Here is a 19,354-nt window from a genome sequence, read left to right on the forward strand (position 1 = left end):
TTTTATTTTTAAATAACAAATATCCTAATATTAATAACTAATATTTTTCATTTAACGGTGCATTTTATTCATCAGTGGACCCACTTACGAAGTACGCGCGAATAGAACCGTTGGCAAATATTTATATTTTAATTCTTATTTTAACCGTACGCATTTAGTACGGACAGTCATAGATTACAAAAATTCTACGAAGATACCTATACACAATTCATATATATAAATATAGGTTACATATTAAAACTAGCTGGCCATCCAAACCTATGGAAAAATTAAAGTTTTTTTTCCGTTGTGTTAATTAATGTGATATAAGCACTCACGGACTGATCGAAAATGTATCTATGTAGGAAGTATATGCTAAAAAATACATGGAACGTTCTACTAAATTATAGCATAAGGCCGTTACGAAACTAATATTATTAGTATATATTTATTTTGAAAATCAAAAGAAATTTCGTACGTAAGTAATATGATCGATACATATTTAATAAGTCTTACAATTCACATACATGGTACACATTATCCATATAACCTTCTATAACACATATAATCGAGCACAATAAAAAAGCGTGGCCGTTGGTAATATGAAAATAACAGCTTACATAATATAACTAAATAACATTTTTTGTACGTCTGTTTATTCGTTCCAGCTATTCTCTTAAACGGCTGGACAGATTTTGATGGTACTTTCACTGTCAAATAGCTGATGGTAAAAAGAAGCAACTATCACCATCATATTTTTTATGAATACATACGTCCATACTTATTTTTATAGCTACTAATTACATTACTACAATTACTAATTGATATAAATGATGTCTCTCATTTGGATCTAAATCTCTACAATTTCAGATTCTTTAAAATTTATATTATTGGTTAGGAAGAAACTGATGTCAGATTTCAGTAGTTCGGGATGGCCAACATAATATTATAGTTTTACAATAATGCTCCAATCTCTCTCGTTTGTTAGAATGCCACTCTATCGTCCAATTGTTTTCGAATGACAGCTCAATCATATCAATAAGAAATAGTGTAACGTGCCAGGTTATTGATCAATTATTACAATAATAATCGTATATAATAAAAAGTAAATTCAATAGCCCCTGCTATATTCATAATATGCAATAGTTGTGATATAAATTATGATACATATAGAATCAAATTTCATAACACCATATTGAAGGGTAAGGTTACTCTCGTAACACTAGCTTTGAAATATTAAGATACCCGGATGTATAGTATAAAAAAATGTACATTTTTTTATAATACAGGTCGTTAATTTTTTTTTTTTTGGCATTTTTTTTCTTATATTTGTGAACGAGGGCACGGGGCGCAAGCATTTGAACATTAACTTAAATTAAGGTTTAGTATAAATCAAACGAATAAATAATTAATTTTTTTTATTTGCATTTGTATTTCAGAGGCGTTACAACACCATAAGAGCATCATTAGATCTTAATTGTGAAGAATTTTGGAATGTATAGTGTTTAATCAACCTCCTCGATAGTGGGGCCAGCACCGCCTCCGGGAGCTGCACCACCGGCTCCGGGCGCTCCGCCAGGGAAGCCCGGCATACCGCCTGGCATACCTCCCGGTGCTCCACCGGCACCCTGGTACATCTTCGTGATAATCGGATTGCAGATGCCTTCCAATTCCTTCTGCTTGTGCTCGTATTCTTCCTTGTCAGCGAGCTGGTTGGAGTCGAGCCATTTGATGGTGTCATTACATTTGTCCAAGATGGTCTGCTTGTCGGAGTCGGTAATCTTGTCCTTGAGCTTCTCATCTTCCATTGTGGACTTCATGTTGAAGCAGTAAGATTCCAGAGCGTTCTTAGCCTGAATGGTTTCCTTCTGCTTCTCATCCTCGTTTCTGTATTTCTCAGCCTCGTTGACCATGCGCTCAATCTCCTCCTTGGAGAGACGACCCTTATCATTGGTGATAGTGATTTTGTTCTCCTTGTTGGTAGATTTTTCGACAGCGGATACATTCAAGATACCGTTAGCGTCGATATCGAAGGTTACCTCAATTTGAGGAACCCCACGTGGCGCGGGAGGAATACCAGTCAATTCAAATTTACCGAGGAGGTTGTTGTCCTTCGTCATCGCACGCTCACCCTCAAATACTTGGATGAGTACTCCAGGTTGGTTATCGGAGTAGGTAGTGAAGGTTTGAGTTTGCTTGGTGGGAATGGTAGTGTTGCGCTTGATGAGAGTTGTCATAACACCACCAGCCGTCTCGATACCGAGCGACAGGGGGGTGACATCAAGCAGAAGTAGGTCTTGGACCTCCTCGGACTTGTCGCCGTGCAGAATAGCAGCTTGAACTGCGGCACCATAAGCGACGGCCTCGTCAGGGTTGATGGATTTGTTGAGCTCCTTACCATTGAAGAAGTCTTGAAGGAGCTTCTGCACTTTGGGAATACGAGTAGATCCACCGACAAGTACAATGTCGTGGATTTGAGATTTGTCCATTTTAGCATCACGAAGAGACTTCTCAACAGGCTCCATGGTGGATCTGAACAGATCAGCGTTCAATTCCTCGAAACGAGCCCTAGTAATGGAGGTGTAGAAGTCAATACCCTCAAAGAGAGAATCGATTTCAATGCTAGCTTGAGTTGATGATGATAGAGTTCTCTTCGCCCTCTCGCAAGCGGTTCTCAACCTACGGAGTGCCCGCTTGTTGGTGGTAAGTTCTTTCTTGTACTTCCTCTTGAATTCCTGGACGAAATGATTAACCATACGGTTGTCGAAGTCCTCGCCTCCCAAGTGAGTGTCACCAGCTGTGGACTTTACCTCGAAGATACCATCCTCGATGGTCAGGATGGAAACATCGAAGGTACCACCGCCGAGATCGAAAATAAGGACGTTACGTTCTCCAGTCCCCTTCTTGTCAAGACCATACGCAATCGCTGCAGCAGTCGGTTCATTGATGATTCTAAGGATATTTAAGCCAGAGATGGTACCCGCATCTTTTGTGGCTTGTCTTTGAGAGTCGTTAAAGTATGCTGGAACCGTAATTACTGCATTCTGCACCGTTTTGCCGAGGTAAGCCTCGGCTGTTTCCTTCATTTTTGTAAGAACCATTGAGCTTACTTCCTCAGGGAAGAAGGTTTTGTCTTCACCTTTGTATGCTACCTTAATCTTTGGTTTGCCTCCATCACTGACCACTTCAAATGGCCAGTGCTTCATGTCAGCTTGTACAGTGGCATCCTCGAATTTACGACCAATAAGTCGTTTGGCATCTGTAACAATGAGAAGACTTTATGAGTAACTTGCTATAAATCTGTAATATTTAATTTCGAAATAGAGATATTCTCAGAATACACTTATCATTCACTATGTTCAGAGACTCTAGTCTAGTATATTGGGTATCATCATTAAAAAGCTGATGCAACAATTGCATTCACATAAAACAAAATCAATGGCACAATAAATATATTAATAATTTAATCTTTAGTTTCAGATGACTACAATAATTATAATTACTATTATATATATGAGAAAAGTTGCTAATGAAAATAAATTACCATATAGGAATTTAAATTAAAAGGCTGATTCTGACAAGCTTCGGCAAGTTACTAGACAATGAGTAATCTTAGTAAAATGTTAAATTATGTTCAAATCAACAGTGATTCATCACATCTCTGCATTATCAGTAGTATGAGTAATCAAAATTAAGTTTAACCAGGAAACATCAACTCATATTTAAGATTTATCTTATAATTGCTTTTATTTCTTTTATGCATAACATGTGAAGTCCGATATAAATTTGGAGTTACTGTATTATTATTTACTTATTAATATGTAATTAGATATAACTAAGGTAAATTACTATATTATATAATCAAATTCTACAGTTTCATTGATAAGTGAAATATCAAGATAAAGATTCAATATTGAAAAAAATTATTGTAAGTAATTTGCATTTAAGTGATCCTTTGTCTAAGGTTGAGGCAGAAAAATAATACATTGTATTCAAATTGCAAGGTTAATTATTGCATTTCATTTTGTAAAATTGAATCTGTGCTCAGAGGTTTGTGTAGCTTACGTATTGTTTGTTATATTATCAATAAACAGAAATATAAAATTCATTCAAAAATAGTTTGTTTCTATATTACAAAGCAAACTTCAGTAGTCTTAGTCACATCGTACCAAATAATTATTGAAAAGACAAATAGTTTTATGCCATGTCATTGTTATACTTAGAGGTTAAGAATATGAAAAAATGCTTACCGAAAATGGTGTTGTTGGGGTTCATCGCCACTTGGTTCTTAGCGGCATCGCCGATGAGACGTTCGGTGTCCGTGAACGCAACATATGAGGGCGTAGTCCTGTTGCCCTGGTCGTTGGCGATAATCTCCACTTTCCCGTGTTGGAACACGCCCACACACGAGTATGTGGTACCCAGATCAATACCTACTGCAGGTGCTTTTGCCATCTGAAACAAAGGAATAAAACATTTAGACACCAGTCATCCAATAAATCATAGTATGATTAGAATCATTATAAATACCTAAACGAATAAGTATTGTAAGCTTGGAAATCAATAAATTTGATAACATTCATGCGTATCGCAGTACGCAATTCGAGACTAAAGTCACGCTCACGCGGTTAACGCATGGCGGCCATAGCTCTATGAAGGCAAATAATCGATGAGGGAACATTCTGGAAAGTCTCCGAATTCAAAGTATGTATTATACCCAAATTCAATGCAAATGCCCGTCTTTTACTATGAAATGTCAGTACCCCCACGTGTATATAGAAATAGCATCAGAGAACAGACAATGTTCTAGAATGTACGAATATAAATATCATGAAACTAGGTACAATGAAATTAAATTCAATACGATATAAATTGTGTATTTAGGTAAGTAGCATCGTAGTATTACAAAAATTTAATGACTAATCATGGAAACGTTAAGTTCAAGGAACTTCCGTCCGAGTTAAAACCTGCCGCTACAAATTTAGTACATAAATTCACCGAATTGCACAAATCTTTCAACAAAATTACATGTAAAGACAAATAACAACTTAAAATATAATACTCACTTTGATAACTTAGCTTTACTTCTGTAGACTTAATAGTAGATCACTCAGCAAAGGTGCGCGATTGTCGGCCTCTTTTCACGAAATAAGATGGCGCCTGACGCGGCACCAGCAATTTATAAGCGAGCGCGTAATCACGACGTCACGAGTATTTTCTGGAATATTCCTGACAGTCGACCAATCCGATCAAACCACTTTTGGCGGGTATTGCTGGGATTGGCTGAAATTGTAAGTTCCAGAATGTCCATATTGAATTCAAGGGAGCTTGGCCAGTAAATTAATAACTTAGTATTAAGCTATTCAGTTTTAGCAATATTTGTATATCAGGCTTATTTTTATCTAAAAATTAATAAAAGTATATACAAGGATTTGTTCAATATTAAAGTAAAAAATCAGTTAATCTTTCTTGCAATGATTTGCTAAATGTTAAATTGAAATATACAAATCGAGGTACTATCGAGATTACTACATAGTTGGATTAAGTTAAATTATATTAATTTATATAAAAGGAAAGAACTTAACGTATAGAGGCAATTTTGAGTACATATTCAAGTAAAATAATTTTTTTAACGTTTTTATAAATCATACCTTTTATAATTTTATCTTTCAGCAAATTTATCTCATTAAACTGAAATAATTCATTCAAGATTTATCCAATCATACTTTAACCTAATTCTTAAAAATAAATATAGCAATTATTGTGTGAATTGTATATTTCTCAAGCAGTAAGGTTCCTTAAATAATTATCTCAAGATCTTTATCTTACTATTAATCGTTAGTACAATTTCGAGAATATCTTAATTAATAGAATTTGGTGCGTTGTTATATATTATAAAGTATATTGTAATTAAAAATATATTGGTATTTAGTATATTGTAATAAGTAATAAAAAATATTTTGCAACAGACAACACATGTTCTCTTTTTTCGCATTTAGCACAGTAAGTAAATCAATACTTTAGGGTGCAACTGTAATGCATAGCGCATTGCGTATAGCGAATTATATAATACAACTATTAGCTACAATGTCCTTTATTATTTGAATGACGTTTTTTTTCATAAAGCATTTTTGGCTGCTTTCTATATAAGCGCATACTACATAGTGCGATAATATTTTAATATATTTGAGATACTATGAACTTGTTATTAAAACTACATTTTGTCATTTAGCGAGTAATTATTTACTAGAAATGGTACTAAAAATGTTTACTACGCATAGTGTTTTATTTGATTGGCTGCTCATCGTCTTGTTGCGGTTACAATTCACATAAATATTATCAGTTCGATTACGCATATAAAACTTAAAATTTCAAAAAGTATTAGATTCAGAATTTTTAAATTTTATCTTTTTCTTTAAGATAATTTTATTACTATTAAACAACCTACAGAGAGTAGAATAAAATTTTGAATAATTATATCATTATTTATGTTGATAGTCAGAAGCCTGTGGACTGTGCCAGGAAAAATGATTAAGTATGGATGTTAATATTTTTATTTAAACTATACTCCTATGTTCGCACTGTAATCAAAGGTCGAACTTTGTTAATATTATCACAAAGGATTCTAACTTTTATTAGTCACTCATTTCATTAAAAATAATTGATTTCCAGGTGTTATGCAACAAAATCAATATTGTTTCAAATTGTATTTAAATATTTATTAAATCACCAACTTTAGCAATTTTTTTTTTTTTTTAAATAAATTGTTGTAAGGGTATTAAAAAAAAACAATCAACTCAAAAACTTTTAATGAAACATTCAAATCATATAAATAACTCTCACACATCTCATATTTAACTAAATAAATAAAATAACTCAACTATTTTGCAATATTTTGATTTCTTTTTTGATGTTAGAAACAAAAGTTGTTGTTACTTGATCAATAATGCTTAACATTTCATCATATTTTCAATCATTTGCATTTCCTTTAAAGCTAACAATGTGTCATCTTAACAGAAAATCGTATTTTTGTTTCGATTTTAGTTATAAAATGTACTAATGTTGGTGTAATATCTATACAACCAAAATACATTGCAGATTAATGTATTAATTGCTGCAAAATAAAAATACCATTACTTATAATAAAATAGTGCGTTAAGGTTTCTTAATAAGTTATTGCCTCTTTATGTCATTTTTGTTTTAATATAAATTTAAGGAACGATTAGTGGATTTTGTTTTAAATTTGTTTCGTCCAAGTACATAACGTTCGTCCTATGACAGTAGCATATAAAAGAAGACAAACACAAGTAGATGTACAAAAAAGGCAAAATATTTTAACATGACTATAGAAACGTTAATATAAACATTTTCATTTTACTTTTAAATTATTTAATGAACAACTTCCGGCAAAATGTATATATTTAAAACTATTATTGTACTCTAGAACTTACTTTCCCTAGAATTGTATAATTAAATCAGTTACAGGCACAAAATAAGGTAAACGACAAAAAAGTGTATATTTTTACAACATATTACTATGTGCTTATAACTTTAACCATAGCATTTTTCACAATCAAATTATTAGGTTATTAGAAAACTTCGTGTTGATTTTGCAAGGTAACAAATTTAATATATTTATTGTATTGAAAATAATTAATTGTGTTCTTCTGATTCTTTAACTGTATTCAAAGGCTAATTAAGTAATTCGATCTTTTTCTAAAAGGCAACCAGTAATCGTCCAGAGTTTTCCTACTTGTACCGGAAATGGACACGAATTTTTTCGACGACCTATTAAGATGATTATGTAAATAAAGCAGACTGCTATGTCTTTCAAATATAAAACTACGACTAGATCTAAGATCATGAGATTCTGAAGTAAGTTTGGTACATGGAACCTAATGCGGTTGTGAGGAACCAAGCAAAGCAGCACCACCAGGTAGCGAAACCGAATACACCGCGATAAACGTCCTGAGTAAACACCTGAAAATAAAAGTATAATTGATATTATTTTTATTTCGTTTTTCCTTAAGCCATACCTTTTTAAGATATTTATATATGATATATGATAGGCATTAAAAATTATTATAAAAAAAACAAACCATTTTTAAATTTTCCCAAGCCATTTGAAATTGTTCCATGCCTTCTAAATTCACAACCGGTTTCTCTTCTACCATCACCTCCTCCTGTTTGTAAAATAATGCACTCCACGAGTACCCTCCCAATGTCTTATACATCAGGGCTAAGTATAGACACATTATTATTGGACATATATATTGTAACGCCACTACACATAAGTAGTAAAATACTGATGCTATCTGGAACAAAGATTTATAAGCTAAATTCATATATTCCACTACCTGTGAGCATGCTTGTATTAATAGTTATTTCAGTCTGTAACAGTAACTGTTATTGTTACTGAAACAACATAAAATGTTCTTGCTGGATAATCCGTAAAGCCGTTTTATCCACAGTCTATATTCTTTATACCTACTAGCAAAATTTGTAAGACTGTAATTATTTACTTATTTATTAAACATACCTACATCATATTTAACCATTCTTAATCAGTATATAATAACGTGTCTTAAAACATTTGATATTTCATTTCATTTATAAAACAATTCATGTAATCTCTTTATATAACAAAGGGCTAAATATATAATCAATGATTATAATGAGTTATAGTTACTAAGAAAAGTCTTATGTTAAGGTATCATATTTGATTAGTATGATATTTTTAATACATACTATCATGGTAAAGAAGTATTATATGACTATTCAGCTATATATGAACACTGAGCGCCAACTTTATTCTGGTCAACTTTATCCTCGTGTATTATTTATTGATTTCTCTTAAAATAAATAATGAGTGAAAAAGTTACCTTCTTCTGCAAGTCAATATTTGTTATTCTGCCTGCCTCTTTCTTTTGTACGTCTAGTCTACGTTGAGCCATGTCTAGATATGATTGCAGCAGTCTGGGCATTAAAGCGATCCGGAACAATACAGTCCCGATCACAAGTACAAGGCGGAGTGTATCAAAAGCTTGGTCTGTCATTCTGAAATCGAATATCACGAAAATTTTAAAACAAACTCTAATAAACAAATATATCCGTTATCAAATGAAAGTGTTACTCATTACTACAATTCTTCAATTTATTATTCATAATATATATAACTAGGAACCAAATAAACAGATTCATAATAATATCACTTTCCACCCGCTTCTTGTCCCAAAGGGAATTTAGGGTATTCGCCATTTAATTAGCAGCCCAGCCTTTCAAATAAGTGGCACTATTCCAACAATAACTTAATTTGCAAATTTTTACATGGAAAAATGTTTTGGATGTTACGTATGCATACAAAGCTTTCTCTAACCAAATAATTATGTTGTAGCTCAACTTAAAAAATCTAACTGTTTTTGTTTTCAAAAGAGTCCAAAACAAATTACATTATTCTGTGCATAGAAGATATATTGGCTAGATGTCATTCAGTAAAATGGAAAGGCTGTTAATAGAAAAGCTAATTCATTCATTCATTCATTCAGCTGCAACATAAGTTTCATATCTTAAAAAACAAAATGGCTGCTCACAGCGGTTCTGTCATCCCCGAGAACACGCGGCCCGCGAGGTAACGGCGCGCCACCGGCCGCAGCCACAGCAGCGCCAGCGCCGCCGCGCAGCCCAACGACACGCTCGCGCGACACCGGCACGTGCTGCAAACAGTACAGGCCATTGCATTGGTTAATAACCAATAACAATCATAATTTATATAGTATATGAATTATAATTATACTTAACAAAAATTAATATATAATAAAAAAATGTTCAAAAGAAAATCTTATAACAGAAACTAGACTACTACAACTAGAAAAGCGATGCAAGAGATATAGGGACATAATTTTTAAGAAGATAGTTTCAACTTTGTAAAATCTAATGAATTTTATTTATATAATTCATAATAATAATTGTGATTTATAAGCTTATCTTAATAATTCTGTATAGCAGTATATTTCCCGAAACATAACATGATTCAGAAGCTTATGATTCAAACCATAACATATTTCCCTATTTGGCTAGTCTCTCTTGAGAATGGCTACTGAGGCCTATATTTGACAGCAGATCATTCACCTTCATCTTATGAAATTCTTAAGTACATGATTTTTTTTTTTAATAAAATATTACATTTAATAGCAAATGAATACTAATTTACTGAAAAATGAAAAGATGATCATACATCACTTAATATGTATTACATTTATTGTACCTCATGGAATCCCAATGCATTCTTGCAACTCTAAGGCCAGGGAAAGTAAATAAAGTGCCAACAATAGCTGCCCACACTGCCAAAGATAATTTCAAAATCAACTTTGATGCTGGACCCCTGAAAACAAAGTAGACAATTTTTTTGTAAATATTGTATTTTTACTTGCTATAACAAATTTACTAAAGTGCTATTGATATCTAGACATCTGCTTTATATACATAGTGTTTGCTATTATATTTTTATAATTATTAAGTACATAAAAAATTATAGTTTCATATTAAATTTTACTTATATAGTATTAAAACTCACACTGATGTTAAGCCTTGATTTTCCAGAAACTTTGATGCATTTTCATAGAAGCTATCATATGCTGGATCCACACCAACCTCCAAGTTGCTTTCATCCACAATGAGCACCATCATAGCAATGAGTAAAAATACACAGAACGCAACAATACATGTCGACCGTTCCCCAATGGATTCTTCACTTGTGAAATATTGCTTTGTTAGTGATAAAAGGATTTTACTGAATTTTCATTAAGGAGTTTTATTTTAATAATAATAGGAATGTACAAGCCTCCTTATGAGAGCATGCCTATGTTTACTTACATGCTTTAATAGACAGCCAACCACTTACGAAATAAACTCATAATATTTTATATTTTTATATATACATTCTTATATATTTTAAACACTTTTATATTGTATATAATATATTGTTTATTTCAGTTCGACATTTAATCATTTTATATTAGGTATATTTTAGGGATAATAGTATATAGGATGGTGTTTAAATGACAATGTAATTGAGCATTGCCTATGGTTACCAGTCACAGTGACGTAAAGAATTTGCTATTGAAAAGGATACAATGAAAAGAGTACTACTAGCAGACACCAGACCATACTTAAGTTGAATTCATCTTTCAAAGGGAATATTGATGTGTAAATCTGGAAATTAAGACATACATAATGTTTTTATCTCATACATAGAACATTGAAAATATAAGTATACTTGTCAGTTTACTTATCACAGTTAAGTGCTATAACAAAACCTTAACATGATTAACTTCAATTAGCAATGTCAGTGACACAAAACTGAATATTATGTAAGGAATGTATACATACCTCTGACATGATATACACAATGCCAGTGTATAATGAAAAATCTACTATCCATAAGTATTCTGTATAAAACCTTAAGTGAACCACATCCAAGGGAGTAACTGGTGCTATTTCTAACTGTATATCCAAGCTACGTGGTATATGAAACGTTTCCGGCTTTCCATTCGATTCATGTTTCCCACCTTTCTTGCCTTTCGGCTTATCCTTAGGAACTCCCGCCAAAGCCTTTAATTCACTATTATCTGGGTATAGATAGCGATACAATCCTTGGGAACATAATAGCCATCGTGCGAATGAATAGTTACCAAGCTTTTGTATTACTGATACCATTATCAGTGTTATTACCAGCTGAGCCCCCAGTAAAGCCTAAAATAACATAACATTATAAATAAGTTTGTTTTACTTTGTTTTAAGGGAAAACCTATCTGAGTTATGTGTAACATACCATTGCAATATGAATTTCATTGACTGGTTAATCTCATGACCGTCTAAATTTAATAAATTATTTTTAATTCGCTCCGGGATCTATAACCTCAATCAGTACTCCCACACATAATAATACGAACAAATAATAAAGGTTCATCTATTTAATGTCAATTTCGATAGCCATATCTTAACTTTATACAAAAGAAAGAGAGATGTGTATAAATAAAATGTCAAACGTATTTCGTATTTAATTTACTAGGTTAGTACTTCAATGAATTTTGTATAACTGACTTTATAAATGTTACTTGATTGAACAAAAATTATTTATCAGCTGTTTCAGTGCCGTATTACAAATATTGTACTGAATGAAATCAATACAAAATTTTTAAATGTATTAATCTGGCTTTTGTAAATATCCAAATTTTAATTTAATTTTGTTTTGTAACCCCGTTCTTCGTTATTTTCTAACTTGAATAAAATAATAAAGAAATAATTGATTTAAATTATTTAACTATTTAGCAAAGCACAATGATTAATGATATAATATATTTTTTGTAATGGTATCCCGGTGCAAATGTCGCGTTGCGCATCGATGACGAGTTTGCTCACTGGACAATCATATTGATCGGTTTCCATTTATTTCGGTGTCGTCGCCGCCGAAGTCCGTTCGCAGGCGGATGCGACGAACCTAGATAGATAGGAATTATAATTTTTTTGTGTATTGTGTTAAAGAAACTGGCAAAATGGGGTCGTTGTTTCGGAGTGAGGAAATGACTTTATGTCAACTTTTCCTACAGAGTGAAGCAGCCTATGCTTGCGTGTCTGAACTTGGTGAATTGGGGCTCGTACAATTCCGTGATGTGAGTATAAAACGCCCTTTTATTTTGAATAGTACAGGTTCAACCTATTTTCAGTGTAATGATATTTATTTTGTTCCTATTATCACTAAATTAATAAAAAACTAGAAAGCGTATGACCCTAATTCGTTTTCTGTAATATCTTTGTTATTCTTTATTTTTTATTATACAGTAGAGTTTGCATGATTTATTGATTTTCTATTGTATTACTATCTACAAATAAACCATATTATGAATAAATTAGAAACACATATGTCACTAGTGGGGATATACAAAATAAATTAATTATGTAAAATTATACAAGAATAAAATTATATTTATATTTTAATTGTATAGTTTTTAAATTAATTGAATAATTTTGGTTTTAAATGAATATCCTATCATTTTTTCATTAGTAAATATTTAGACTACTTATGCGGGATTCCCAATTGACATTTTATCATGCTCCAGCTGACATGACTGGATTTCCAAGAAAAACATTAATATATCACATGTGAGATCCTGTGATTGACTTAAATGACTTTTTAATCATAAATGTAGAATTATGTAATAATAAATATACATTTGAATATGATATCACTTTTTACATCAATCTAGTAAATCTGTAGTTAATACTTAATTAATCATGAGCTTGGTATGAGGTCCATACTGTCTTACCAAGAGAGATCTTCGTCAAGTAATGGGATATGACTATTTTTATTGGTTTTCATAATAATATATAATTCTTTCTAAGATAATTACAAATATAACTTGAGAAATATTTAATCTTGCCCTAAAAATAATATTGTAAAGTATTAAAAGTAACAATCAAATTTGAATCTTAACACCAGTGATTTAGATACATTATGCTTGTGGAGTTTTTCTCATCCAAACTTTAGTCTGAATATAAAAATTGTGTCCTCAAATTAGTTAGAATGTACGAATAAGGATATTCTAAGTACTATTTCTTAATGTTTAAACATACATTGTGACATAACTTTCCTTATATGTAACATTGTTTATTATTAATGTACCATATTAGGTTTTGCTTTGATTACTCATTTAAATATTTCCTCATATTCATTTACATCAATAAATTATGGATATGAATATTGAAGTGGAAAAATACAATTTTTGATAAGTATCTTATCAAGAGAATACTACACAGTCAGGATTGACTAATTTGTGGCTACAATGATGATGATGTGTTTAACATTAAATTGATGTAAAAGAATAATTAAATAGTGAAATTATATTAAACTAGTGACACACCCCGGCTTTGCATGGGTACAATGATATGACATCACAGTAGAAACTTCTAAAATTATCGGTGTTTCTTTACGCAATTGTCAGTCTTCTGGAATCACTATCTATTAAAAAAAAACTGCATCAAAATCTGTTGCGTACTTTTAAAGATTTATGCATACATAGGGATATAGGGACAGAAAAAGTGATTTTGTTTTATACTATGTAATTATATGAAATTATTAAATGCCATACCTGAATTAATAAATAGCTGAATTTGTGCTAATGAATTGATGGATGTATCTACACAAATCGACTTTTAAAACAGGTTTGTGACTAGCTAAGAGTCAAAGACCTGACTAAATGTAATATGTAAGATATCATCTTAATAAAAAAAATGTTATAGAAATGAATGTCTGTTTTTGTGAAAGTAATTTTAAAATATATCTTTATTTTTGTTAGCCTTAAAATTAATGTGAAATCAAGTTCAGACAATATCTAAGAGATGTTTGTGGCAATTTTGAAATCTAATCCATCCAATCCATACATATTACGAAAATGAGAAAAAAATTATCAAAAAATATGCAACCTTTTTGAAATATACTAAAAGTTATATAATTAAATAGAATTCAATCACAAGACTATTTGCAATAATGCCAACATAAAATTATATAAAATAAGTAATTGTAATAAAATCATGTGATTTAATTGATGTATTATGGCATTACTAATTCTTATCATTATTGATGAATTAGTTTTTATATATTTATCAGATAATTTTAAAATATATGGAATATTGAATTGATACCAATGTTTCAATGTTGTACTGTTAGACCAAGGCCTTTCTTTATTCATATTATTGACTAGTTAGTGACTCTCTGACTTTGTTCAACTTTATGCCTTAAAAGTAGGAGTATTATATGAATAAGATTTGTGTGCGTTACCATTGATTGAAATCAAACAACAATCAATCAAACGTTTTAAATTAATAATTTAATCTTTTAATATTAATAATTTAATATGTATTTTTCTATATGCGTATAGACGATCTTACACAGTGTCGTCGGGGATTAAGGCATAGATTTTTTCCAGTTCCAAAATACGCGACAGAGCCACCTACGGCCGTGTGCACTGAAAACTGAACAAGCTTAAAAGTAAACTAAGGTTTTTGGAATGAGAAGTAACCGGGCCATAACCATAAAAAACCCGTACTTATATATGTAACACCACTGGAACTCTTTAAAAAGGTTTTAAAATTATTAGTACTGGATCCATAATATCGCAATTTTAATAAAACAACACGATCGAAATGTTCCGTACTATACAATAATGAAAACCACATCTAAATAGTTTAAGCAGTTTCCGAGATAAGCGGTAACAAACGAACCGATAAACAGACAAAAATTCAAATCATATCATATACACAAATTTCGATCAGTTACGATTTAAATATATGTAGGTATATACTGAAACCTATTCCACCAAAATGTGCCACGGAATTGTAGATTAGACACATTAATGTTGGTTGACATATAAAGGGATTCTTTACCATGTTTTTGATTATTAGTAACCATACTTACCTTATCCAACATTTTTTTAAATCATATTTCATGTTTAGTCTAATACCAGCTCTCTAAGCCGGTCGTATTTGCAAATGCATTGCGATTACTATACATATAGTATTTAGATTTTTGAGCCTGTTCGTTAACTAAGAGTAGATTAATTTTTAAATGTATTTTTAAAATACCGTACAATTACATTAAATATATAAAAATAAGAATTTACAAACAAAATAACTTTGAATGGGGCTCTTACAAAGCAAATTAGATTTATATTGGAGATTTTAATTGTGATACTGTCTGGCAATACATGCTGGCCTTATCACAGATAATACATATATGAAAATTTGATTGAATAAAAAAAAAAAAAAAGGTATTTAAAGGATAAATTAGATTATAAATACGTTGTTAATGTGTAGCTTATTTCATTACGGTTTAATAGACCAATAAATGCCAAGGGCAGACATGTCGTTAATTATGTAATAGACGACGTTCATTATTGATATTAACTCGTTGAAGGGATTGAATACAGCTGAACAAACTACAGAGCGCCCGCGTGTGAACATTGTCAGCGACACGGAAAATAATAATGTAATGCTTCGACCGCACCTTCGAAACATAAGTAAAATTAATCTTTCAAAAATTTTGTTACTAATTAGTGTTAGTTTGTATCGTTGTAATAAAACAAAAAAAAAAACTCTTTATTCATTAAATAAGATTACGGGTTATAACGAAAATCTATTCATATCGGCCGTCGCTCTATCTTACTAGTCAACAAACCTAGCAGCTTAGGAAATATGTATTAGAAAATATCTAATTGCACTCGATCTGATTCTAAATTATTTCGTAATATGATATATATAATTCATTCTTAATAATATATCTTTTTAGGAAGTTATCTTAACATTTAAGATAAAATTTCAAACCCAAATATCAATATATTTTTATATATAATTAAGAACTCGCCTTATATTATGAATATGCTTAGTGTAGGTCTACATAAGGATTAATTGCTTTCTAAAGATCTTCATGTAAAAAACAAAATACCGACGGCAGCATTTATTTACGATTTCTTGTAAATAAACTAGATCTTAGAATTGATCTTTTATTTGAACCTAAATAACTGGTAATACTGTATATATGGCGTTATGTCGTTCTAAAATATAGCGATATAAAGTTATTAGTTCTTTTTTGTCATTCGCCTTAGTGGATTTTAGTTTTAGATTTCAAAAAGATGTTGCAGTATCACCTTCTGGTACAGACGATTCAGTGACAATGATTTTTGATTGATCTGCTAAATTGTAGTGTATTTCAATTATCTCATATCATCGTCTAAATATGTACCAATTCAAGTATGTGGGACTTATAATGTAATAGATAAAATTATACGTCACACGTTATGATTGTGTTCTAAAATTAACTATAATTAACGATGACATTTCTCAACAGTTAAATCCTGACGTAAATGCTTTCCAACGCAAATTCGTCAACGAAGTGCGTCGCTGCGATGAAATGGAACGCAAGCTTCGTTATCTCGAGAAGGAGATCAGACGCGATGGTATCCCCATGCTTGAGATACCTGGAGAGGTCCCAGAGGCGCCTCAGCCCAGAGAGATGATTGACCTCGAGGTAAGAATACTTAATGCTGTTAAATAATGTCTATGTAATTAATTTAATCATTTGATTTCTTTACGAACTTGATATTCGTCCTACTGATTAAAGCAGTATTGCAGCAAAGCTTTGTGATATTTGGATTCGAAGGATGTCTTTACTTAAAACGCAAGCAAAGGGCATTTCTTATATTATTTGTTTAAAATAATTTTAATTTGCATACTGTTTTAAGTGAACTCCTTTCCATATCGCTTTTCGTCTACATAAATAAAGAGGGAAACTTTTGCTGGAACAATTAATCCATGTTGTTGCCTTAACTGATCTCAGGAGGGCTGTTTCATTTTTCATCTAACTAATCGAAGTTGTTCTTCAACGAGAAAGTAATACTATATCATTATAAACATATACACAAAGATGAGCTGATATGGTCCTGAGAATAGAAAACACCAAACTTAACGTGAAATTGATGATACAAATCATTGCTGTCAAGACAAGCGAAACTGATTTGTCTAATGCTTCATTCGTTTATGAGGAAATGTGTGTTTTGTGGAGTAGAAGAATTGTTTCATGTAAATCCTTAAATTTAAAAGTAGGACGTGGTTTTATAAAAAGTGAATCCACAGGCAACATTCGAGAAGCTTGAAAATGAGCTGCGCGAAGTTAATCAGAACGCGGAAGCTCTGAAGAGAAATTACCTGGAACTCACCGAGCTCAAACACATCCTCAGAAAGACACAAGTATTCTTCGACGAGGTAAGCGAACTCATTATTGTGTGATGTTACGATCACTATGTCGTTTCGGATCACATGATTTGCTCTACAATTATCGATATAACACAACGTTAGAATGTTAATCTATATTATGTGTGTTGTTTACGTAAGCCACCTCGCAGTTCAGTCTTATAAATTAATCGTGAGATAAGATAATTCACGCCGGCATATCCCCGTGAGGCAACGTTCAATTAATTATTGTTGTACTATCTATGTAAGTTTTTAGCTGAACATGCTGCATCAATATATCCAGTCGTCGTTTTAAACTCTCCCTACCCAGCTTGCATCAAATGATTATGAAACTTTTGATACTGACGGCATTTATATCAAGATTTTAAAGTCGACAATATATGCTGCTGTTGTAGAAAAAAACTAGCTCCAAGTCGATAGATTTAAAACGATTCGAGTATATGATGTTTTGTTTTAATCATTATCGTTGAGTTCTATTTTTATTTTTATTTTAATTCGATGTGTCATTAAATACGAAAGAACCCCGATCGGCATTATATGTATAATCAAATGAAAAAAAATACTAAATATCTCTTCGTCTACTAAAACACTCAGCACTGCCTCTATTTAAATATGTTAACACTGTCTGTCTTTTACGAGGTCGTGGGTCTTCTTCATACAATCGCTTTAAAGTGTGACATTAAAATGAATATCAAAACTACTTGAATATATTGCTAGGTATCTTAAAATTTTCAAAAGTTCACAGTCATTGTCACATTTCTAATTCTAAAAAAATGCAATTTTCCAATATTCCAAATTGTATTTTGATTAACTATTGAATGCATTTGAAAACTTTGTGGGGACGAAAGTATATTCGGTGATTTTTCTCTGTCTCAACACTTTCTCATCGTTGAATTAAATATTCCACCGATAATGTGACATTGACCTTGAATGCGCAATTGACCTTGGCGCCATTTTGGCGCTTGTGTGCACAAGATGGCGGACCCTTCGCGAGAGGAAGAACAAGTGACACTACTGGGGGAAGAGGGACTCATGGCGGGAGGGCAAGCGCTCAAATTGGGGTATGCAGATTAACTTTAAAATGTTCTCGGACGTGCCCTGACTCCTGCGTTTTAGTAATAGGGGCGACGAATGGGAGTCAGAGCAAGTTATAGAACGATATTATTTTTGCAGCGCTTGTACTGTGACGCTGATACGGGAGTCTACCGCTCACCACTCAGGCAAGCATTGGAGACAGCCGGTTTATAGTATATTATCAAATTAACACCTCTTTTACTTCTTGTGTGATGGAATGATAGCTTAGTGTAGCACCGACATCACCTTATAATTCTCAATTTCTAATACGATGCTTATAGGTCTAGACGAGTCCCCTATCGAGTGCTAATCAACTGCTGCCTGAGTGAGTTTTAACTAACAAAAGTTTTCCGAAACCGATTTATTTTTGAAGTCCATCCGCGTGGTGAAATTTCGGTCTAAACATATCGATCGTGTTTTTTTCATACCGTCATGCTTTCTGTATCTGTTATAATGTTTGCATGCCATTTATGAGTTTTATCATGTCCGTAGATATTCA

At 31.8% G+C, this 19,354-nt stretch overlaps 3 protein-coding genes across 5 annotated transcripts in view; 1 reads left to right on the forward strand and 2 right to left on the reverse strand.

Moving 5' to 3' along the window:
• Positions 1–1,384: 1,384 nt before the first annotated feature.
• LOC124532508 (heat shock 70 kDa protein cognate 4) lies at positions 1,385–5,267 on the reverse strand. Its single transcript, XM_047107419.1, has 3 exons — positions 5,046–5,267; positions 4,230–4,434; positions 1,385–3,238 (listed from the first exon to the last, which is right to left on the reverse strand). Exons 2-3 carry the CDS (start codon positions 4,432–4,434, stop codon positions 1,485–1,487), a joined length of 1,959 nt encoding a protein of 652 aa, XP_046963375.1. The 5' UTR covers positions 5,046–5,267; the 3' UTR covers positions 1,385–1,484.
• A 2,456-nt stretch (positions 5,268–7,723) lies between these two features.
• On the reverse strand, positions 7,724–11,940 carry LOC124532518 (transmembrane protein 161B). The gene is made up of 9 exons (XM_047107444.1): positions 11,810–11,940; positions 11,368–11,730; positions 11,111–11,190; positions 10,553–10,768; positions 10,244–10,360; positions 9,570–9,692; positions 8,862–9,036; positions 8,079–8,294; positions 7,724–7,959 (listed from the first exon to the last, which is right to left on the reverse strand). Exons 1-9 carry the CDS (start codon positions 11,810–11,812, stop codon positions 7,840–7,842), a joined length of 1,413 nt encoding a protein of 470 aa, XP_046963400.1. The 5' UTR covers positions 11,813–11,940; the 3' UTR covers positions 7,724–7,839.
• Positions 11,941–12,360: 420 nt separating this feature from the next.
• Positions 12,361–19,354, forward strand: part of LOC124532209 (V-type proton ATPase 116 kDa subunit a 1) — a 35,106-nt gene continuing 28,112 nt past the window's right edge. For 2 of the 3 annotated variants that reach the window (XM_047106963.1, XM_047106964.1), the window contains exons 1-3: positions 12,361–12,650; positions 16,880–17,059; positions 17,665–17,793. In XM_047106963.1, coding sequence (XP_046962919.1) covers positions 12,534–12,650; positions 16,880–17,059; positions 17,665–17,793 — 426 coding nt within the window. In that variant the 5' untranslated portion in view covers positions 12,361–12,533. Of the gene's footprint in view, positions 12,651–16,879; positions 17,060–17,664; positions 17,794–18,756; positions 18,843–19,354 lie in introns of all 3 variants that reach the window. The other variant, XM_047106965.1, reaches the window with a different exon arrangement.

The sequence above is a fragment of the Vanessa cardui genome, chromosome 9, assembly GCF_905220365.1.
Source record: "Vanessa cardui chromosome 9, ilVanCard2.1, whole genome shotgun sequence".
NCBI lineage: Eukaryota > Metazoa > Arthropoda > Insecta > Lepidoptera > Nymphalidae > Vanessa > Vanessa cardui.

What these genes read in the sequence shown, in the direction of transcription:
- LOC124532508 (XM_047107419.1), bottom strand. Translation starts at nt 4,434, where the DNA reads ATGGCAAAAGCACCTGCAGTAGGTATTGATCTGGGTACCACATACTCG. An exon ending in CCCCAACAACACCATTTTCG is followed by an intron (nt 3,239 to 4,229) that starts GTAAGCATTTTT and finishes TCATTGTTACAG; the next exon opens with ATGCCAAACGACTTATTGGT.
- LOC124532518 (XM_047107444.1), bottom strand. An exon ending in TCGGGGATGACAGAACCGCT is followed by an intron (nt 9,037 to 9,569) that starts GTGAGCAGCCAT and finishes ATTCGATTTCAG; the next exon opens with AATGACAGACCAAGCTTTTG. An exon ending in CTTGGGAAAATTTAAAAATG is followed by an intron (nt 7,960 to 8,078) that starts GTTTGTTTTTTT and finishes TTTTATTTTCAG; the next exon opens with GTGTTTACTCAGGACGTTTA.